Source organism: Delphinus delphis, chromosome 2 (genome assembly GCF_949987515.2).
Source record: "Delphinus delphis chromosome 2, mDelDel1.2, whole genome shotgun sequence".
Classification (NCBI taxonomy): Eukaryota; Metazoa; Chordata; class Mammalia; order Artiodactyla; family Delphinidae; genus Delphinus; species Delphinus delphis.
Genome location: NC_082684.1, coordinates 126,010,309 through 126,033,757, shown reverse-complemented (window position 1 = coordinate 126,033,757; position 23,449 = coordinate 126,010,309). Strand labels below are relative to the sequence as shown.

At 43.3% G+C, this 23,449-nt stretch overlaps 1 protein-coding gene across 1 annotated transcript; it reads left to right on the top strand.

Moving 5' to 3' along the window:
* The first annotated feature begins 5,443 nt into the window (after window positions 1–5,443).
* SKIC8 (SKI8 subunit of superkiller complex) lies at window positions 5,444–23,424 on the top strand. Its single transcript, XM_060005541.1, has 11 exons — window positions 5,444–5,513; window positions 9,281–9,331; window positions 10,041–10,068; window positions 11,820–11,925; window positions 12,299–12,471; window positions 16,655–16,803; window positions 17,025–17,118; window positions 17,962–18,055; window positions 19,881–19,973; window positions 20,827–20,905; window positions 22,876–23,424. Exons 2-11 carry the CDS (start codon window positions 9,320–9,322, stop codon window positions 22,963–22,965), a joined length of 918 nt encoding a protein of 305 aa, XP_059861524.1. The 5' UTR covers window positions 5,444–5,513; window positions 9,281–9,319; the 3' UTR covers window positions 22,966–23,424.
* The last annotated feature ends 25 nt before the right edge of the window (window positions 23,425–23,449 follow it).

The window sequence follows — 23,449 nt, the reverse complement described above, 5'->3', positions numbered from 1 at the left end:
TCCTCACCCCAGATTTTGTGGGAACCACTGCGCCATTCCAAGGAGCTTAACAATAATCCTTGGTACCCAGCTTCCTCTTCCATCTTCTCATTTGGTTGAGATCGGTGGTTCTCACATGTTAGCCTGCATCATAGTCACCTTGGAGGGCTTCTTTAAACAGATTGCGAGGCCCAGCTCCAGGTCTACTCTGGAGCCTGAGAATTTTGCATTTTGAACAAGTTTCCAGGTGATGCTGATGCGACTGGTCTGGGAACCACACTTTGAAAACCACTAGCAGTTTAGGCCATGGTATTATGACTTCCATTATGTAGGTAAGGAATTTGAGGCCTAAGAGGCCCCTTTGCTTGGGGTCCCATAGTGACCGAACAGTAGGCAGTTTCTGCCTCTGGGGTCTGGAGGAGCCCAAGAGAGCAGATATCAGCTGCTCCATCCGTGTCCGCAGAACCGGTCACGTTACCATGGGCCCGCAGTGACTGCCACCCTGTGGCCAACGTCGGTAATGCCCCGAGCTGGTGGCCTGCCGCTTTGGACTGTGTTCAGCAGACTGGGTGGGGCCTACCCAGGGACCCTGGCTGCAGAGTAGGAAGCCAGTTCCAGAAGGTTCCCTGGTTCAGCCTCCCCAGACCACCTGGAGAAGGAGCAATGAGTTCCCTATGGGTTTGGATATGAACCGTGACTCCTGCCTCTGGCCAGATAAGAACTCTGTCCCCACCCTCTCAGCCACCCCTGTCCTTCTTGTGACCTCCTGTGCCCCACCTTTCCCTCTCCTAAAACTGTGGAATTGGGAATAAAAAAAGAAATAACCATCTCCCAATTCGACCTGGGTTTCAACCTTACTCTGCAATTTGCCAGCTGAGTGACCCTGGAGAAGTCACTTTACCTTTCTTAGGGTCAGTTTCCTTCTCTGTATAATCCCTATGCAGCATGATCACAAGTGTCCTGTGCAGTTGTGTTTCTCAGTGCGTGGCTCCATCCATACGCTCACCAGTGCAGCTCTCCAAATGTTTGAAACCAAAACAAAAATTTGGAGATGTTAGGATCTCCAAAGTGGGATTTGTGCACCCCAGAGAGTGGGCAAGACCATCCACTGGGATATGGGAAGAAAATATTAGACCTTCTGACTATATTTTTTTTCATCTTTTTAAAATTCTATTTTTGTATTTGGTCCATAAGATATGCAAATGTATTAGCAGAGTAGTACATACACATCATTTATAAATAATATACACATATGGGGGGGTGCATGGTAAAAGTTTTTAAATGGTGGGTATGTGAGGACACTGCTTTAGAGGAGGAAAGGTTCCCATAGCTTTCTAGAAGTTTCCTTGTGAGGAAATGCACAGAGTAGATCATTTCTGGGTGATGTCTAGGGGTTGCCCTGGCTATTAGCTTCAGAGATGCAAATGCCCTTAGCTGTCCAGGGAACCAGTGAAGGAAGGAGACCTTGGGACTTTCAGGGCCTTCCTAAAGGTGAACTGTGTGTTTATGACTTTGCAGAAAATAACTGTAAGAGTAATAATAGCGGACATTTATTGAGTGTTTACTATGTGCCAGGCACTGTTCTAAGCACTTTACATATGTTAACTCTTTTAATCATCATTATCAACCTAAAAGGAAGGTACCATGATTATCCCCAATTTAGAGATAAAGGAATGAAGCCCAGTGAGGTTACATAATTTACCCAGAGCTGCAGAGTGGAGCAGACAAGATTGAACCCAGGCATTCTGACCCTAGAGCCCGAGTTGTTTAACCCCTATGTGCCCAACCTGAAAACAAGAAGGGCCAGGGAGACTGTTGGTGGGAGCAAGGAAGACAGAAGGAGGTGCAAGTTGATCCTAGAGTGGCAGGGTCTTTGGGGTTGGAGTGAGGGGAGTGGCCATAGACGAAGAGGGCACCATGTGACGAGCTGCAGCCTGCAGAACACACAGGAGAAGAGAGAACAGCAAGGGGGAGAGTTGGGGTCAGCTGTGGGAGCCAGTGGGGAGCCTGGGATGAACCGCAGAAAGGTGGGGTGGGGGTCCTGACATCAGGCTTTGCCAGACGGGGTTCAGAGGAGGACCGCAGGGAGCCCATGTGGAGTTCCTTGAGAGCCCCACACGGGGCAGACACAGCCCGCAGACGCCTACCCCTCTGCCTGTGCTGAGGAGAAAGCAGGACCTACACCTGCGCCCCACTCCACACCCACTGACTCTCGTGTTTTCTAGGAAGTCAACGAAGGCTTCCTGGAACTGGAGCAGAAGTAGCCCTTCCTCTCAAGGAGATGGTGAGCTCCCTGTCTTTGGAAGTGGGCAACCAGAGGCCGGATGACTCCATGATGGGTTTTCTAGAGGAAGATAGGTGTGGGGTAGACCCTAAAGGCTCCTTCCCTTCTGAAATGCTCAGACCTGTGACTCTGAGTGAAGGGAAGAGGTATAGAGTGGAGAGGAGAGGAGTCAAGGGTAAGTCCTTGGACACTGTGATCTTGTATCACTCTACTTATCTCAGCCTCTCTCTGGGTCTGACTGGCCGGAAAAACAGTGAGCCACTCTCTGGGAACAGCTCTATCCCTGCAGGGCTGCTGCCCTGCAGGGTGGGCCTCCTTGTGCTCTGCAGAGCTTTTCAGGGCAGGCTATACACCTGAGTTATTTCACAGTGAGCTTGGATTTTTCACTTGATTTTATGCTAAAATTCTTTCCATCCCTCCTGATCTGTAGGATCACAACTTACAGATATTTAAATGCCATGCAGTTGCATTGGCAATTCTCTCTAGATTTGCTTTGCAACAGGCTTTTGAGGGATCTGTGATTTTTGGTAGAAAATAATTATATCTTTATTTTCTTTAACCTCTAACTAGAATTTAATATTTCCTTTAATAATGAATGTAGGCAATAAACCCTGAAAGTATAAGCAGTAGCAGTGGCTTTGTCGCCAAGACAAATCACAGATATTTTCCTATCACATTACAGCTGTTGCAGATCACTTGAAATATTGTTTATGCATATTGCCACTTTGAAATTACAGAAGTTATTAGACCTGCTGCGTTCATAAAGAAGCACATATACTACTATTTCACAAATATTTTGATAACTATTTTGATATAATTGGTTTCCTCTGTAATCCTATGTGTTTTGTTTTGATGCATTTAAAAACATTATGCTGAGACTTCATGCGATGCCAAAGATGTTCACGGCACAAAAAAGGCCAGTTATCCTTGCTTCACAGTCCTGATACTAAGGCCAATGACCTCATGTGCCTGGCACTCTAGGGGTGCTTTAGAGGTGAAAGCAGGTGCACAATACATCCTTTTTGAATGAATGATTTGGAGTTCCTATCACAATTATAGAACTATAGAGCTGGAAAGTCTTTAGAAAGTCTTTACTGCAATGATTTTCAAACTTCTTGGTCACAACCCACAGCAGGAAATACATTTTCCTTTGTGATCCATTACCTGCCTATGTGAAACAAGTTTTTTAATAAAATATGACGTATCTTTAAGTGCACGATACACTCTTACAACTTCTATTTTTTTAATCTATTATATTTCTCTTTTGAGAGATGATTGAATTTTCATTCAGAACAACTATAATGGCTGACAAAAATTGAATTAATACCCAGAACAATTTGCTTCAATTGGAAATTAATAGTAGCAGATTTGGAAGCAAGCAAACAGAGGCAGAAAGCCTTAGTATTCTGACAACAGATAAAAGGCATAAAAGTGATCAGTGTGCTCTCAGAATAATTTAGAGGTGGAATATTTACAGTTAATGTGCAGGGAAAAAAATAACCCACATAAGCCCAAATCACACAAATTAAAATTCATTTAACTATATAGTTGTAAGCATTTTTTTAGACAAAATTTCACCATTCTTAAAGTAGGAGTATTCAAGAATATTTCTTTATATAAGCTAAAAGTAAAGATGGCCCGATTATCCTGGTTAGGGAGAGATCACATAATAATCAGTCTATATTTAAAATCCAGAGAAACCCACAAACTCTGCCAACAAAAATAAAGGGGTAAAAACTAAGACTGGCCAAAACTGGCAATCAGTTGCACAGGGAGGCAGTGGATCACTCTTCACTTCACTGCTAAAAGCCATTGCACTGGGGACCGACGTTAAGTCCTTTCTACACTTTAGGAACCTGGATGCCAGCCATTACAGGGCCCGATTTCTGTGAACCAAGTTCTGTGGAATTTGCCTGAACACTGGGGTCCACTCAGCACTTAGGTCAATGTGATAGGAATTACCTCCGGTTTCAAGACAAGCTTCCTGGTCTGAGGATATAATTTGTACATTCTTCCTTAGCTTCAGAGGCAAATGCCCTGTGGTTAAATAGATCCAGAATGGTTGCAGGGATAACTTGACTTTTACGAGACGCCATGTAAGACTTTTGACAATTCAAGGTAAGTCTTGAAGCCTGCTCACTTTGACCCAAATTTACTAAACCCATGACATGCAGGGGATCCACTGGGGCTGGATGAAGTTTCCATGGACAGAGGTGTCACTGAAGGGATGACTGAGGACCAGAGAATGGGCCCTGGGAGACTCGTGAGTGTATTCAGCAAATTTCTGGGCCACACAGCCTCCTCAGAAAGACCTCAAAGATGAACTTTATCCAGTTGTATGGACAACAGATATACGGTTTAACAGTTTCCTGAAATCATCATAGAACTCAAGATGGTCCTAATAAACTAGATACTGGGAAACTCTAACTTGGGGTGGGGGTGGAGATAGGGTAAGAGTACGTGGATACTTCAGAGGTTTGCATTCACCGTGACTATACTATCATCACGTCCTACTAGAATCTTTTTGGACTTCTAAACCAGTTTTAATCAGGAGAGACTGTACTCTCTCCCACGACTAGCTGAAAGAAGGCTTAACCCTTCAGGGGCCGCCCCCAGACATTCCGCTCCCCCAAACATCTGTTCCCTCCTGCCCAGAGAGCCTTGGGCAGTGACCAGCAGCCAGGAGCAGCCGGGCAGCTTTGCGAGGATAGGGTGCGTGCCTCCACCCTTCCATCGCCTTGTTTTAAAATGCTGGTCGCGACCTAATAAACTGATATCCGTCACAGTAACAGGTTGTGACTTGCAGTTTGAAAAACAAAGCTGTATTTCACTGAAAATTTTTTGAAGCAACAGAACTCTTGCAGTCATCATGTGTAGTTTAATCTCAAACTACAAATGAAGAGACTGGAACCCAAACGGCCAAGAAGTCAGCTGCTGAAACCTAAAACTGCGCTTCCGGAAGCATGTTCCCAGGGGCCCCGCCCCCCGGGGGAAACCAGCGTGACCGGGGCGTAGCCTCTTTCCCCCTCTACCCTCCTACCCTCCTACCCTCCTACCCTCATCCTCGTCCGCCCCGTGCGCGGCGTAGCGACGGCAGGGGCCGCTGCGGCATGCGCCGCTGCGGCATGCGCCGGCGCCCTGGGGACCAGCGAGATGCCCCGCCCCTTCGTGAGCTCATCGCCGCGCGTCGCGGTCGCGCGGAGACTGGCGTCAGACGAGCCGCAGGGCCGTGCAGCCGGGCAGTGAAGCGGTGAGTTGGTCCGCGCAGCCGGTGGGGATGGCAGTCGCTAACCGCCCAGGCTGGAGGGCGGGTGAGCGAGGGTGGGCCCGAGGCTGCCTCTAAGACGGTTTGCTCAGGAATGCTCTAGGCTGCGGGGCCCGAGGGTAGTGGCTTCCGTGACTCCATTTATCCTGGCTGCCTCTCGACGTGCGGGGCCTAAGGGGAGAGGGTAGATTGCCTCATCTTGCATCCTGAGGGTGTTCTCTGCAGCCTCGAGATTAGGGCTGCTTTCTCTGCAGTGAAGGTCTCAGTGTCCGTAGACGGAACGACTGTCTTAACCGAAGTTTTCCAGTGGTGGGCCACGCTGTCTTCTTAGGTAGCGAGCTGGACAGGTACAAGCACAGGCTGAGTTATCTTTATTTCAAGTACCATGTAGTGTTATGGGTTGCTGACCTGCCTGAGTACTTTAATAGGGACATGTGTAAAGTTCTGTAGAAACACTGAGGAGGGAGCAATGAATTCTGCCTAGGAAGTTGGGAGGAAAGTTCTCTTAAGAGAGAAGGTAGCAAGAGAGGGCTTTGGGGTCCTCTTAGCTCTTAAATTATTAGAGGATAAGAAACTGATGTAAGAGGTAGTGTAGCTTGGTGGCCTATACTATAGCTTGTATCCACCTTCTACTGTCAGACTAACCTTAGGAAGCTTCCTTAACCTCTCTTGAGTCTCACTTTCCTTATCAGGAAGGTAGAGGTGATAATAAGAATATCTACTAAGTGGGGTGAGAGGGTTCAGTGAGCTAACCTATGTGTAGAACGTAAAACAGAGCCTGACTCATGGTATATCCTCAAACGTGCATTCATTGATAGAAGCACACCTCTGTCTTGAGGAGGCTGGCTTCATGGAGTTGGCTTCCTGCAAACCTTCCTACTCTTTTGTTTCTCTCTGTTGCAGGGATGTGAGGCAGGATTTGGAAGGGGAGAGGGTAGGCCTCTGCTTCACTGGGCAGAGGGCTGGTGCCCAAGCAGAGTTGTAATACTGTTCATTTCAGCAAAACTGGCTTGAGCTCCTGCCTGTCTTTCCTACCCTGGCCAAGATCCTGTTCTTGGGTCACAAATTAAGCACTACCAACTTGATTGAGATCTTCACAGGCAAAGATTATTTACAAATCGTTTGTTTGTTTTTTCTGTTATCCTTGGAAAACCTTCACGGTAGCCTTTTTGGGTTTACAAATTTAAAGCAAGTAACCTGAACCTGGATGCCTTAGCTGTATGGTCTCCTCTGTCGATGGATAGAATTGAGGGAGCCATGAACTTGGATGAGAAGAAAAATTGCATCCTTATGTTCTCTAACCTCTAACTGAAATTTAGCGTTTCTTTCGATTATGAATGTTGTCAACAAACCACAGTATTGACAGGTTGACTTTGTCACCAATAGAAATTACAGATATTTTCATATCTTAGCATACTGTGTAAGCTCATGACAACTTTGAAATTACGGTAGTTATTAGACTTGCTGCTAGATCTTGTTATGTAATGTGTAAATTAAGAATCACATGTTATGCTATCACAAATTTAATTTTTGTATTTGGTAAAATTTTTTTTTTTTTTTGTATTTGGTAAAATTTTATTTCGGTATACAGTTGATCTTTATTCTCAGCTTCTGTATTTGCAAATTCATCTACATGTTAAAATTTATTTGTAGGCCCCAAGTCAGTACTTGCAGTGCTTTTGCGGTCTTTCTTGGACATGTGTGAGGTGGTGAAAATTTTGAGTCAACTGACACACATTCTCAGCTGCAGTTGAACAAGGAAACATTCTGCCTTCTTGCTTCAGTTCTCATGCTGTAAACAAGTGTCTTGTTTTCAGTCTGTTAGTGCCATGATTTTTGGATTTTTGTGCTTTTATTGGTAATTTCAGTGTTTAAAATGGCCCCCCCAAGCACAGTGCTAAAGTACTCTTAGTGTTCCTAAGTGCAGGAAGACTGTGATGTGCCTTATGGAGAAAACACACGTGTAGATAAACTTCATATAGGCAAGCATTTTGGTGCTGTTAGCCATAAGTTCAGTATTAATGAATTACCAACGTAAAATAAGGTGTCTTTATTATTTTAATAGACCTTTATTGGAGTATAATTGCTTCACAATATTGTGTTAGTTTCTGTTGTACACCAGAGTGAATCAGCCATATGCGTACATGTGTCCCCATATCCCCTCCCTCTTGAGCCTCCCTCCCACCCTCCCTATCCCACCCCTCTAGGTCATCGCAAAGCGCTGAGCTGATCTCCCTGTGCTATGCTGCTGCTTCCCACTAGCTATTTTACATTCAGTAGTGTATATATTTCGATGCTACTCTCACTTTGCCCCAGCTTCCCCCTCCCACCCCGTGTCCTCAAGTCCATTCTCTGTGTCGACATCTTTATTCCTGCCCTGCAACTAGGTTCATCAGTACCTTTTTTTTTCTTAGATTCCATATATATGTGTTAGCATATGGTATTTGTTTTTCTCTTTATGACTTACTTCATTCTGTATGACAGACTCTAGGTCCATCCACCTCACTACAAATAACTCAGTTTCATTTCTTTTTATGGCTGAGTAATATTCCATTGTATATATGTGCCACATCTTCTTTATCCATTCATCATCATCAAGTGTCGATGGACACTTAGGTTGCTTCCATGTCCTGGCTATTGTAAATAGTGCTGCAGTGAACATTGTGGTACATGTCTCTTTTTGAATTATGGTTTTCTCAGGGTATATGCCCAGTAGTGGGATTGCTGGGTCATATGGTAGTTCTGTTTTTAATTTTTTAAGGAACCTCCATACTGTTTTCCATAATGGTGGTGTCAGTTTACATTCCCACCAACAGTACAGGAGGGTTCCCTTTTCACCACACCCTTTCCAGCAGTTATTGTTTCTAGATGTTTTGATAATATCTATTCTGACCGTTGTGAGGTGATACCTCATTGTAGTTTTGAGAAACATGCATAAAACAAAGTTACATATTGTTTGGTTACCAAAAATATTATCAGAGTCTTGCAGGAACCTAATGCAGTGTCTCCCTTAGGAGCAGTGGATCAGTCAGTGTTCACTAATTCAGTGTTCAGTGATGTTATAGAACGTAACTGCCTGGAATAACAAGAATGGCCCATACTTGGTTTCCTTTCTAATCCTATGTATTTTATTTTATGTATTTAAAAACATCCTGAGAAGGGGTTTATAGGCATTACAAGGCTGCTAGAGGGTCTATAGCACACACAAAAAAGATCGAGAACTCTTATTATAGCCTGAGAAATTAAATCTATTCCTATGGTTAAGTTTGTGTTTAGCTGAGCTAAGTCCTTAAAGACTTCAGCACCTTTTGGGAGACGTGTGTCTCCCTCTAGCTCATGTCCTCATTTACATGCCTACTGGCTCTTATAGGCATTTTTGGCTGAGATCCCCGCATGAACTCTAAGAACTTTGCTCCCCCATATTTGCTTGTTGAGTTTTGAATAAATAAAATTTTAAATTAAAAGGTCCTGTGGTTTTTATCTCTCTGAAGAGCAGCAAAGGAGGGAGACTGGTCCCTCTCTGTAGTCAACTTGAGGAGAAGAAAACATGAGAGGTGATAGATACTAGTTGAGAAAGAAGTCCGTGCCACCTGGTAGGGCTTGTGAAGGGGGCCCCTGGGACTGATCCACAGAAAAGTGTCCGGGCAACTCTGCCAAAGAGTTGCCTTATTTTCTTGATCAAGGGGAACCTTCTGTAGCCCCCTCTGTCCTGATGACACCCCCTTACTGAAACCCTGGTATTGTTTCCACAGAGCTGTCTGGCCTTTAGCCCTTCATCCTTGGTTAAGGAAATGACCAACCAGGTAAGGCCTATGGAGAGAAAGAATATCAGTTGGTCTCTTTGGCAGGTTCGAGCCCAGTACGTTGTCTGGGTGTGTAGTCAGAAAACTAGCATCTGATTCCTGCTCTTCTCCTGAAGAGTAGGGTGACCCTGGGCACCTAGTCACCAGAGGGTAGGTGGCACTAGTAAAATGCACAACACTAAGAGGAGGATTATTTTATCTAAGTCTGTACCACAGTTTACAAAGGGATTGAGGAAGCTTAAAAGAATTTGTACACAAAAACGAGAAAGAAACAAAGATCAGAAAAAGAGAAACATATCTTTGTAATAAATTAGGGACAGAGTTAACAGGTTATGCAGACTGTGTGGTTTTATACAGCTGCAAAAATTAAGCTGCAAACTGGACTCTGAGCTTCCTGGTGATCAGAGCAGGAAAAAACACGTAATTTACTACTCTCCTTTTTGGGTTGGTAATAGTGGTTAGGGAGAAGAGACAATAGTTTGTCTAAAATTAAAGAACTAATTTTTTTCTGGTATGACTCTACAAACCTTGCATGAGCAGGAATCAAGGAGCTCCTAAGAGATCAGGCAGGGGAAGCAGCTAACACTGTGGTGACTATATCTACCGGGGGGCAGGGCGGTGAGTTGGGTGCCAGGGGGTGTTTTAGGGAAGGGATGGGACACATCTGAAATCTGACCGTTGGTTTAATGTGTCTTCTGTTCTTTTTTAGTACAGTATTCTCTTCAAACAAGAGCAAGGTAAGCAGCTTGCCTGTTCAAGCAAATTTACCTATGAAAAACTGTTGTCCCTGGCGTAAGGTTTTTGTCATGCCGACCAGACATGCAGTTTCCAACTGTACTCTGCAGAAACATTGGCAGAAGCAGCTGAAAACAAATACACTTAAAAACAAACAACAACAACAACAAAAACCAAGCCACTAACTTAAAAGAAAAAGCAGGAGTCAAATGACAGACCGGAGAACTCCAGGCTGAGGAAAGCTTTCCCACCTGAGGAGCTCTGAGCTTCCCAGCTATCAAAGTGAAAGAAGGAAACGCTTTGAGTCTCAGAAATCTGTTAATGCCACAGCTCATCTGGGGAGGTAAACTTGAGCCTGGCCCTGAACTCAGAAGTTCTCTTGGGGGTTTTTATCGGGCTCCTTCATTTACAACAAGTGCAGAGGACCTTTGACCCTCAATGAAAGTGAAGGATATAGTAACAGCGAGGTGAATTTCTGTCAAGACTACTGAGTGTGGGGGGTGGGCTGGGGGCTGTGCATTGGAGACAGTGGTGGGAATGGGAGCAGGAGGCAGGTCAGAGTTCAGTCTAGAAAGGTAACTGGCCAGTGATACCGGACTTCATACCTGAAAAGGAGTATGTGCCTGGACTATTCACATGTATCCCATTTCTCCACCACAGCCTGGATGAGTTAGGTAAAGCCTGGAGGAATTTGTGGAATGCCTAATAAAAGCTCTTCCACTTTAAGTAGGTGACATTTAGGTAGTCTAAAGTTTAAGCCAAAAGCATTCTTTCAGGTTAGCTAGCATAGGTAACTAGTAGCTAGTCAGGCATGCCAGTCAGCTACCTTGTATGCAGCGAATGCCATCCGGCTGGCAAGCTAGCAGGCTTGGGTCGCGTGGGGATTGTAACGGAAGCCATGTATGTAACTCACAGCTGTTTAAGTTGAATGCCCTTGTATTCATATCTTGAAAAGGTGTTCCTGGAGAAATGCTGCCAGGTATGAAGAAAGCCACCTTGTGCACTTGTCACATTTATATTCCTGCACCAGGTCTGCAGACCCACCGGCATGGCCTGCCAGATATGCAACTTAAAGACTTAGAATTTAAAGTGGACGTTAGTTAATAGAGAGGTTGGGTTTGAATCCCAGTTCTGCCTCTTCTTAGCTTTTGACTTCGGGTGAGCTACTAGGCTTCTCTAAGCCTCTGATTCCTTATCTGTAAAATGAAAATACTATTCACAGTACCTATTTCATAGGGTTGTTGTGGCTGAGGTAATACTTATAAAAGGATTAAAGTAATAACTGGCCCATTAAACATAATAGACATTGTGGCAAAAGGCAACTCATGCGTGGAAGCTGCTTTAGTTATTTATTTTCAGACCTGCCTACTGGTTTCCAAGGATCTCTAAGAAATAACTCTTATACTTTAGATCTCTTTTTGGGGTGGGTTTCACTTTAGCTAAGTGAGAGCCATTCCAAACTAATGCATGTTGGACAGCATGCTAAAGTAGAAAGGACATTGGATTACTATGGTACTGCTGCCCTACCTGGTAACCTGTGATTTGGGGCAAGTAGCTTCTTCAGAACCTCCAGTTTTCATATCTGCCTCCACAGTTATAATAAAAGCTGTATGAGAAAGCAGTTTGCAAAACAATAAAGTGATACAGGTAGATATTACCTCAGAGTTGTTGTAACAGTATTTCAGCTTCATCTTAGCACATTCAGTTTAGAAGTTGCATGAAGACTTTTAAAATGAAGCGCTTTCCATTCTAGCCCATGATGATGCCATTTGGTCAGTTGCCTGGGGGACAAACAAGAAAGAAAACTCTGAGACGGTGGTCACAGGATCCCTGGATGACCTGGTGAAGGTCTGGAAATGGTGAGTGCCCTCTCCTCTAACATGCAGCCTTGGAAATTGGGGTTTTTACTTCTGGGCTCCCAAATTGCAATCAGAGAAGTATTAACTGTTTTCTGAGCAAGAAAGCAATAGTAGTATGGTGGTATACAAAGGCAGATTATTTTTCTCTCACTCGTTTTCCTGTTATTCGCTGTTCAGGCCCTATAGTTTAAGAAAAAAAAAAGTCTCATGGCTAAAAGTTGGCTGCATTTGGTGTTCTGTGGCTCTTGATTTCCTCTCTGATTCTGCTTTTCACAGACCATTGGTAATGCATACTTACAGGGGCCCAGAATTTCAGATGCCAGGTACAATGTGTTGTGTGTGAAGAAATCCATTTCTCTGTCCCCCATTGAAGGCGTGATGAGAAGCTGGACCTACAGTGGAGTCTGGAGGGCCATCAGCTGGGTGTGGTGTCTGTGGACATCAGCCACACCCTGCCCATTGCTGCGTCCAGTTCTCTTGATGCTCATATTCGTCTCTGGGACTTGGAAAACGGCAAACAGATAAAGTCTATAGATGCAGGACCTGGTAAGAGTTTTACTCTTAGAGAAGATACTAGGGGTTTACAATCCGTTTTTGAAACCTTTAGGGATAGATGTATTTTACAGTTCAGAATTTTTTGGATTTGAGACTGGTAATATGGGTGCATGAACTGTATGTCATGTAATACCTTCAGTGGGGCTGGGGGCAGCACTCTAATCAAATACTGATACCTCAGCGACTAAACATGAGTATTTACACTAAGAGAGGTATATACACGCTATAAATAGCCTTACATCAGTTCAGGTCAGGTTTTATTACCAAATGAATTTAAGTACTAAAATTATTTTTTTAAACTTACAGTTTTCATTGCCTTTGGGTTTCAGAATTGCTGATTTGGGATTGTGGACTTGTGTTTGAATGGTCCAGAGGTCCTCTGTTTGCTATATTCTGAATTGATACATTCACTGCCTTATAGAGGTCTAGAACATAAAGCACTGTGTCCTCATAGATCTGTATCATGGTAATCTCTACTAATTATGATTAAAGTGCCTGTTTCTAGTATATGATAGATATATGAAACTTCTAAAGAAACAAATCCATTGTTTGTTTGTTTTTTTAAGTTCTATAGGACAGCATAATCTTGTCCATTAGCCTTGATAAATATCTGAGGTAATGGAAGCTAATGATTTCAGTAGGTTGGATTAATGTGGAACAAGCAACATGACATTTCAGGATTCCTTGTAGCCTTATATTTACTTGTAAATGACTGCATAGCATTCATGAGCAGAGCCTGTTCTACCAGAATAGGTGATGACCGGTAGAGAGTACAGAGAGTCTGGTCCCTCTCTGGCACACCCCTCTGTGGGTTGACTACGGAAGAGCTGCTCAGGGATTTCCTTAACTTAATTCCCTTGATTGGAGACCCAGGTGGATTTGTCTCCCACTGGTTATGTTCAGTAGACCCTATAGGCTGTACTTATTCTGGAAAGAATGATGGTCCGAGGGTTTTAAGGACTCTGGGTTGTCTGGAAACTGAGTTCATTTCCCCTCAGTGGCAATGTTCCATGTCTCTGATTCTTAACTATTACAGCTTTTTAAATAATGCATATGTCCAATCCCTATTTTGGATCCACTGAATCACAGTTATTGGGGTGTGTGGGCTGGGATATGTATTTGAAAAAAGCTACCCAGACACTCTGACTCCCCAGATGATTGTTTTTGCATGTGTCCTTGCCCTGTTGAAATCTCTTACAGAGGACTTGGGTCCCCAAACTAGCCCACAAAGTCTGTTAAGACTCTGCTTTATAGCTGAGAGGAGGAAGAGGCAGATCTGTTGCTGCCTTTTCATATTGGACACCTAAGCCCTCCCATGACGCCAAGGTCACTGCGTGGTTTTGTGCCCCCCCCCACCCCGGGCACACCACAGCTGAAGAAATGATTACTGGATTGGTTCCAAGGAAAAGGATGGTGTCTGTATCCACCTTGCCTTCCCTGACAAATAGTACCTTAAACTACATACTGGTTCCACGTGTGGCAAATGATCATTGAAAGATTACTGTTAGGAAAGAAAAAAGATACTGAGATGAGTAGAGGGTTGGGTTTATTTTCTTTTTGGATAGGAATATTCCTAAACTATACCAGACCATTAAACAACAGTTATTTGGGTGAGTAATAAAAGCAAGCATTGCTATTGACAACTAAGGAGTGGCTGAATTGAATTCATCTGAAGGTAAAACTAATAAGTCTAGGTCTAATGAATGTAGGGAAATGGGCATTTACATTATACCTATCTTGAAAATATGCCTGGAGAATGTGAAAGAAGGAACAGAAGAAGGAGAAAAAGACAAGAAAGAAAATCTCAGATCCTGAAGAAGAAAGTGAGGAAGTAGAAGAAAGGGAAGATGAAGGGGAAGATCCTCCATTGGGCACCTCACCCATCCTGTAGCTCCAGCAAACTGACATTGAAGAAGAACAAAGGCGGAGGCATAGGGGCCTCTCAACATCAGATGGTTCAAGATGTCCCAATGTAAAGAAAAGCTACTCTTTTGCTGATGAGGTGGAACTTAGTGATTTATTATGCAAATGTTAAAATAAATTTTAGACTGCACATTTTAATGGAGGAATAAAAATTCCAAAAAAAAAAATTCCTTCAATTTCGAGTATAAGGATATTTGCCACTAAAAGTTCTATATTATCAAACAGTTAATAGGCAAATGTAAAAATAATTCAAAAGTGTGATTTTATTAAACTTCAAGGAATAAAAATCAGATTTTCTAGTAACTATTATACCTGTAAACAGTTAATTATGATAGGAATAAGAAAACAATCCTGTTAGAATAATGCTTTACTCATTTAGGAGTAAAGATAGATATTAAAGAGCAGTTATTTGAGAGATTGATTATAAAAGCTTTTTCAGATCTTCTTGGTTAATTGAGCCCTGTTGAAGTTAATTTCCTTTTTAAAACAAATATTTCATAAGAAAAGTGATAGAGCTAAATTATTTATTATTACTTTGAATATGTGTGTTAAAATTTGTGAGAGGGCTTCCCTGGTGGCACAGTGGTTGAGAGTCCACCTGCCGATGCAGGGGACACAGGTTCGTGCCCCGGTCCGGGAGGATCCCACATGCCGCGGAGCGGCTGGGCCCGTGAGCCGTGGCCACTGAGCCTGCGCGTCCGGAGCCTGTGCTCTGCAACGGGAGAGGCCACAACAGTGAGAGGCCCGCATACTGCAAAAAAAAAAAAAAAATTGTGAGAGATTTTTTATTTTAAAACTCACCGTGGAACATGGTGCTGACCCATCTGTGCTAGGAGCCCCTGTCTACCATGAGTTAAGCTCAGAGAGGCCTTCACTCTCCCCTGGGCTGAGAAGGGCCCTCTTTGAGCCCTGCCCCAGGAATAAGGAGAGTGACATGGGAAGGAGCCTTTCTCTCCTCTCCCTTTGATCTAACAAGTACTGTTTCTGGGCAGGTGCAGGAGGGGCAGGACTTAGGGTACATTCCCATATAAGAGTGGGTATGGGCAAAGGGACCTAGACTAGCACTGGACAACTAGATTATTCCTTGGCCTCTAGGCTCTGCCCCCGAAAGCTCCCAAAGCTCTTTGGGGTTGCCTATGAAGAGGTTCCCATGTAGCTGAGAAAAGAAATGCTAAAATATTATCAGTGGTCCAGATGGAAATACAAAGCACATGTGTTTACCCAGGCTGCCCATGAGTCTGGAGACTTTTACACAGAAGCACTGTGATACACAAATAACATTTGAATAGAACGCTTGAAATTAGGCTGTGTGGTATAACTTAAAAACTAGCTGATTTTTTTTTAAACAAGCAGTGCCTCTTTCCAGTCCTTACTCTCTGTTAATTTGTGGTAAATACTTTGTCATATTACAGTTTTATATAAGAGTATTTCTGGTACCTTTTCATTTATTTACAGTTTTATTGAGGTAGACTTTCACCTCTATAATTGCACTCTGTAATTAACCCATTGTAAGTATACAGTTTAACAGGTTTTAGTAAATTTCCACAGTTGTGCAGCCACCACTCTAATTCGGTTTTAGAACACTGCCATGCCCCACAAAAGTTCCCTCATGCCCATTTATAGTTAATCTGTGCTCCCACCCTCAGCCTCAGGCAACCGCTGATCGGCTTTCTGTGCCTATAGTTTTGCCTTTTTGAAAAATTTCACATAAGTGAAATCGTATTGTCTTATACATCTTCATTCTTTCTTTAGCATAATGTTTTTGAGGTTCATCCGTGTTGTAGCATGTATCAGTAGTTGGTTCCTTTTTATTGCTGAGCAGTGAGTATTCCATTATGGGATATACCACGTTTTGTTCATCCATTTACCAGTTGATGGACATTTCGATTCTCTCCAATTTTTTAATATTCTGAGTAATGCTGCTATGAGCATTCAGGTACAAGTCTGTGCATGGACATGTGTTTTCATTTCTGAGTGGAACTGCTGGGTATTATGGTAAGTGTTTTTACTTAAAGTGTCAAACTGTTTTTCAAAGTAGCTGTACCATTTTATTTTCCCACCAGTGTATGAGGATTTTGGTTTCTCCACATCCTTGCTAACACTTGGTATTGTCCTGTCTATCTACATTTTTAGTAAAAATTTAAGACGCCCTTAAACTAAATTGGTATAGAATTAATATCTTCACAACTTTTTTAAAATTAAAATCACGTCTTTTCTCACTATAGTTTTTTCCCTTCTTTTTTCTGTTCAGTGGATGCCTGGACTTTGGCCTTTTCTCCTGATTCCCAGTATCTGGCCACAGGAACTCATGTGGGGAAAGTGAACATTTTTGGTGTGGAAAGTGGGAAAAAGGAATATTCTTTGGACACAAGAGGAAAATTCATTCTTAGTATTGCATATGTAAGGAAACGTTGCTCACTTTTTCTCTCTCTGATTCTTTCAGTTTACTCTTCTAGCCCATTGTATTCCTTGGTAAGCGTTCTGCATTGGTCTTGTCAGGCAGCTACTGGCATGGTTTGCCAGTCAGCCAGTTAGACCTGCAGCCAGCAGATTGCTTGTGTTTGGTGGGGATGGCTTAACAATATGGAGCTTCAAATGATCTCAATATGTTCTCTGCGCAGAGTCCTGATGGGAAGTATCTGGCCAGTGGAGCCATAGACGGAATCATCAATATTTTTGATATTGCAACCGGGAAACTTCTGCACACGCTGGAAGGTGTGGTTCATCGTTTATTTTGTGCAAACTGGGTTATCAGATCACAAAGGAAGACGTATTCTTTCATTAAAATGCTGCTAAATGGCAAATGAGCATTAGATTTGCAAAACATCAATCTCAGTTGGAGATCTCAAATGCCTCTAAGGTTCAGTTTTGTCACTAGTTATAACCTAGACATATTAGCTCTTGTACCAGTGTTAAATGCTTTTTTTGGTGAACAGGCCTTTTATTTATGTGTTAATATATCCTAGCTATATGAGTGTCTTATTTCTGTCATGTTTGGTTCTAAAGAACTTTGTGATTAGAAAATAACTGCTTTTTGTCAGTAATTTGAAGGTAGATGAAAGTGCTGTGCCTACCCTTTGCACTGATGACCTCTGGGCAGGAGAACTGGGTACTAGAACAGGGGAAGGGCTGGAGGGCGACTTCTACTCTGTATTCTTTTGTACTATTCTGAATCCTACCAAGAGGATATATTACCTCTTCAGTGTATCCTTTACCCTACAACAAAGGATTTGGTAGGGAAATAGCATCCTATTTGTTCAACCTTGCAAATCAGAAACGATGCATATTTCCATGTTTGGCCATATCTGTGGCAGAGGAGTTTCTTCTAAGCAATGTGTGCTGAGGTCCAGTTGGTCAAGGAAGGGATCTGAGGTGAAATGGCTCCAGCAGGAGGGGCCTGGGTTATGTGCATGTTTCTAGAGCATTAGAAGGAAGGGTCCAGTCAGTACCCTCTCTGACTGAAGCAGCTGGGCAGTGCAACCCAGTGACTTACAGTCATTAAAAGTGACATAGTTAGTGGACACTGTATTAGTTAACAAGCGTCTTTGTGAATTTCAGGCCACGCTATGCCCATTCGCTCCTTGACTTTTTCCCCGGATTCGCAGCTCCTTGTCACTGCTTCAGATGATGGCTACATCAAGATCTATGATGTGTAAGTTACCTGTTGGTATTCAAGGCTTCTCACTTAATACCAATGCCTGTTTTGCCTCTTATCATTAGGAGGAGCCCTAGCAAGTGTGCTGCTCCCTCTCTGGGTCTAGGAAAGACTTGTGTTCAGCTCCTGTCAGACGCTCAGTCTCCCCAGTCATTCCTCCCCTGTCAGCGTCCCTGCTTTGAGCTTAGAATGTTATGGAGGAAGACGTGCATGGGTTACCTACTAGGATCACATACTTGCTACTTTTTTTCAGGCATCCTGTCTGTTGTGATTTTAAATTCTTTTAGGTAGGTAAGTAGTGTACAGTTGAGGAGATGGAGCCATGGGCTGTAGCTGGCTTGGAGTGATGGTAAACAATTAGAACATCCATTTTCTAGGGGTGTTCTAGAAGGTACTTCTCTGCCCTAGTTAGGGAACTGTCAGTTCATAAGCCAGCTTGCAGCAGGTCTAGATGAGGGAGCTTTTTTGTTGTTGGTTTTTGACCACAGGTATAGAAGTGAGTTAATCTTCAGTTCACGGCTCTGTTTCATTGGAAGCCTGTGCAAGGGCCCTTTCTCTTGTTGTTTCCCCCTGTCTTTCTCAGTCCCCACTCCTTTTCACCCCTGAGGTCTCCCCTATACAGTGTTTGACGTGTGTGTGATGCTTTGACTCAGTACTGCAATCCGTGTGCCTCTGGTTCCTGGCTTCCAAAGGTAGCATTCTAATCCACTGGGTGCGTATGTTACACTTCTTCCCAACGACGGGTGCCACAACCACGATCATCCACGTGCATGTCCTTTTATGGGCCTGTGAGAGTTTTTCGGGAGTTTAAACTTGGGGGCTTTTGGAGGACGAAAAGTTGTCAAAGAGACATGGAATGAGAACTGCAGCTTCTGGAATTAGAGCTGAATGAGGGTGTTAGGGTCTGGGGGGAAGATGCCTCTCTCAAACTGTGCTTGCCTGTCAGTAGCAGAGCCAATATAAATAGCAGCAATTCCTTAAGTATCCAGTTTTCTTTAATAAGGCTTTCAGTGCTACAGTTTCATCATCCTCCCAACAACCGGTAAGGTAGCGCGGATTAGCGTCCCCATAATGCAGGCGAGAAGCCCAAGCTGAGGTGGTGGTTTGGCTAAGGTGCTGTTACTGAATGAACACCTAGGACTTTTACCTTCTTGTGATCCCACTGCTTTCCACTGAGGCCACCTCTCCTCCTCGTACCTAACTGAGGTTTGCTCTACTCTTCTGGGTTCAGAGGTGAAACTGCTGGCTGGCCTCAGTCGGGTCTTAGGATTGTTTTCCAGCCATAAGTGATTTCATTTCACTTTTTTAAAGAGTGAAAATGACTGTAGTAATTAGATCTGTCTTGTTCTTGGTTAGCTTAAAAATGGTCTATCCAAGCCACATCTGTTGTAAAGAGTACATCTTGATACATTCCTTAGACACAAGGCACTGGCCCTATATGGAAAGGGTACTGGGTGGGCAGGGGTCAGAACCTGCAACTGCCCTGAGATGGCCTCCTTGCCCCTGCTGGTTGTGTTTCCTCATCTTAGGAGTTGGCTTGCTGAGCCTTCTTTATTTTGAGCTTTTTAAGCTGTGCTTGTTCAGGATTTTATTTTTGGCTCTTGGTGACATTGACATATTTGGGGTTAATGCTGTTGAAAATTTTGTTTCTGCAGTGTGTGATGCTACTTCATTGAAAAGGGAATTTTTAAACTAATACTGTGGTGATTATAAGGATAGCAGATTTGGTCCAATTAAATGGGCAATTAAGAGTATACCTTCCATTTCAGTGATTGTATTCCAAAAGTTAACCTCTCCATTTTATTTGAAACTCCCATTTCAGACAGCACGCTAACTTGGCTGGCACATTGAGTGGCCATGCATCCTGGGTGCTGAACGTTGCATTTTGTCCTGATGACACACACTTTGTTTCCAGGTACTTATGATTCTTATCAGTTTCTAAAATGTTAGGAAGATGAAGATGGTCATCTTGTATGAATTGCCTTAAAATTTGAAGACCCTTTTTAAATTCAGATAGCCTTTGTTTTCTGCAGTGTTTTTTAAATTGTGAAGTTAATTGTCCTTAGCTGGAACAAAAGTGGATTCTTTTGAACAGTTCAGCTCTTAGTTTCTGCCTTATAAATCTAGGCTTCTACCTACAGTTACTTAAGGGACTGTAGTAACAGTACAGTTACTACTGTAACAGTAACAGTTACTACTATAACTGTTACTACTACAGTTACTACTGTAACAGTTACTACTGTAACTGTTACTACTACTACAGTTACTACTGTAACACAGGATAACACAGTTACAGTAGTAACTTCAGATATGAAAATCTGTTCTTAAAATGTTGTGCTTTGAGACCCCAATGTTGTTTAGGCCCAGGATGGCCAAGACAGTTGAAAAACAGGAGATGGATGGCTTAATAGCATTGCACAGAGGTTTACAGAAGCCTCTGAGAACCTTTATTTTGAAGCTTTCACGGGCCTCCCTCCCATCCGGATATAGGACTCTCATCCGAGACTCCTGATGAGAACATTTAATATGAAGGCCAGGCAGATCAGAAGTTCAGGGAAATAGCTGCTCTGTGAGAGGGGAAAGCCAACCAGTGATGCCAACATCCTTGGCCACCTTTTGGGGCCCTGGATGGCCACTTGTGTACCCAGGCACCAAGGGGGCCTCTAGGTAGGCTGAGTGAAGGAGTGTGGGATTTTTGATCAGGTTCTTTCCAACTTCAAACCAGTCTGAGAACTTTTCTGATACTAATGTTCCCTTTTTTAAAATAGCTCATCTGACAAAAGTGTAAAAGTTTGGGATGTTGGAACGAGGACTTGTGTTCACACCTTCTTTGACCACCAGGATCAGGTATGGCATAATTAACATTCATATTCCTTTGGATTGCTAGCATTGTCTGACCACTGTGCCAAAACTCATTCCTTTTCCTAACCTTGCTGCTTGGGTTGTCAAGACCAGTCGACCCTTGGGGCTGAGCTACTCTGATTGCTTGGATGTCCATCCAGCCCGTGTTCCTGTGCGCACTCTGGGGTGCGGAGGCTCAGGACGTGCTGTCAGCCTAGCAACCCACGAGGCATGATATGTCCCTATGTAGGCCAGAAAACGGGTACTAGCCAACAGCTTTAAAATGCCTTCTTTGAAACATGCTGCAGCTGGTGCCTGGGGCGTGCCTGGGCCCTTTTCTGGGTACAGCTGGGCCATGGCTGGCTCAAGAAGAACCTGCTTCCTCAGAAGCTTCCATTCCATTCCACAGCCATCACTTTTCTCTTTTGGAGCGGCCCAAAGAAGTGAAGTGATTTTTTTTTTTCTTTGAATATACTTGAAGCCAGAAATTCTTACAGGTTGTTTGAAGTTAGTGATATTACTAACTTTTGTTTCAGTCTTTAAATTAGGGAGAAGAGGCTTTGTTTTCATAGGAGTCTTATCTTTCCAAGATGAATGTGAAATGATAAAGGCATTCTAGTGCAGGGCTTCTCTGTCTTTAATGTGCACAGGAATCCCCTGGGGATCTGGTAACAATGCAGATGCTGATTCAGTGGGTCTGGCCTGGGCCTGAGTTTTTGTGTTTGTCACAAGCTCCAGGTGAGGCTAGCATTGCTGGTTCCAACCACTTTGAATAGCAAGGGTCTTGGGGAAGTAGTATAAAAAATAACATACCCGGGGCTTCCCTGGTGGCGCAGGGGTTGAGCATCCGCCTGCCAATGCAGGGGACGCGGGTTCCTGCCCCAGTCTGGGAAGATCCCACATGCCGCGGAGCGGCTAGGCCTGTGAGCCATGGCCGCTGAGCCTGTGCGTCCGGAGCCTGTGCTCCGGAACGGGAGAGGCCACAACAGTGAGAGGCCCGCGTACCGCGAAAAAAATAAAATAAAATAAAATAAAATACCCATGGCAGTGTAAAGTTGTCTTTTAAGATATTTTAAATGCTCTTATGGCAATCTCATATAATCTCTTCGGAATGCAGCTTAAAGTTAACAGTTGTTCATGTTTTTTTACATTTAATCTTAAATTGTTGCCAACAAAGTTGAGGGGGTTTAATTTTGACATTCCACTACTGGATTTAAACATTTAACTCAGGGAGTAAGACCTGGCTGGCTGTGTTGCTTGGCAGGTGAAGGTCAGTGTGTGGTGCTTTCCTCAGAGGAAGACGTTTGGAGTGGAAATGAGGCCATCACCTGGCCCAATCACAGCACTGAAATCAGGGCTAGAACACCCAACTAAGGGGTAGGGTGACAGGCTGACCTGATAAAACTCCTGCCACATCAGTTCTGTCTGGGAAGGAGGTGTGAATCTGTTAATTCAGTACATAGCAAATGAAAGCAATGATGTGTGACGCCAAGTTATCTAGCTCCTAGGGACAGGCAGGTTTCATAGGCCTCTAATAAGAGAGTGAGAAGTACTGACCGTGGTGGGGGTGAGCCCGAGGAGGTAGGTGAGGAGCACAGTTTGCAATGATCCCCGTAGGCAGCGACCTCAGGGTGGTTGGGCCTTTTCCTTCCTGGAAACATAAATGAGACCACATGCTGGTCCCTTGTGGGTTCCATCTTCACAGCATTAGGTCACTTCCTAGATTGTGAATCTTTGAAAGGTTTGTAGATATCTTGATTTGTGTTTAGAAATGAAATTTTCTTGAGTTGGGAGGTGAGTGGAATGATAATCAAACAGTAGTAATAGAAGATCCCTGGTTAGAGGAAAGGCAGAAAGCACGAGAACATCCTCATCTCAGTGTTTTTCTAGATTCAGTATAATGAGAATAGAGTAAGGATGTTCATTCATAAAGAATAAAGGTGTTAGTGGAATTTTTTTTTTCTTTTTATTTACAGGTCTGGGGAGTAAAATACAATGGAAATGGCTCAAAGATTGTGTCTGTCGGAGATGATCAGGAAATTCACATCTACGATTGTCCAATTTAAACATCAATCTTCCAGGCTAATGCTGCAGAAAGAATGTATAGATTGATCATGACATTCCTTACCTTTCTAGCTTGTTTAAAAGAAATATAGCATTTATTGTAGCAAACACTTAAATTTTGTAGATACAGTATAAATCTTTTCATGTTTTATTGGAAACGCCATTCATACTGTAACATAAAGTGTTCTTAATGCAGACACCCATGTTCTTGAACATGCTTCGTTTTCATTTGCCCTGTTACTGGTAGAACAGTGAGAGGAATCAGCATCCTTATGTGAAACCGAGTATCTGCCTCAGAAATGAATGCATCCAGGCACTTACTGAACTTTCCAGTACAGAAATTCAGGCTCACTCTTCCAAGGAATGAGTCATGCAGAAGCTGTAAGAGAAAAGCTAATCTATTTCAGAATGGGATCCTGAAGGAAACAGGATATGTGACTGGGTGGGAACATTCTGTAGTCCTATCTGGGCATTCTTCTATTTGAC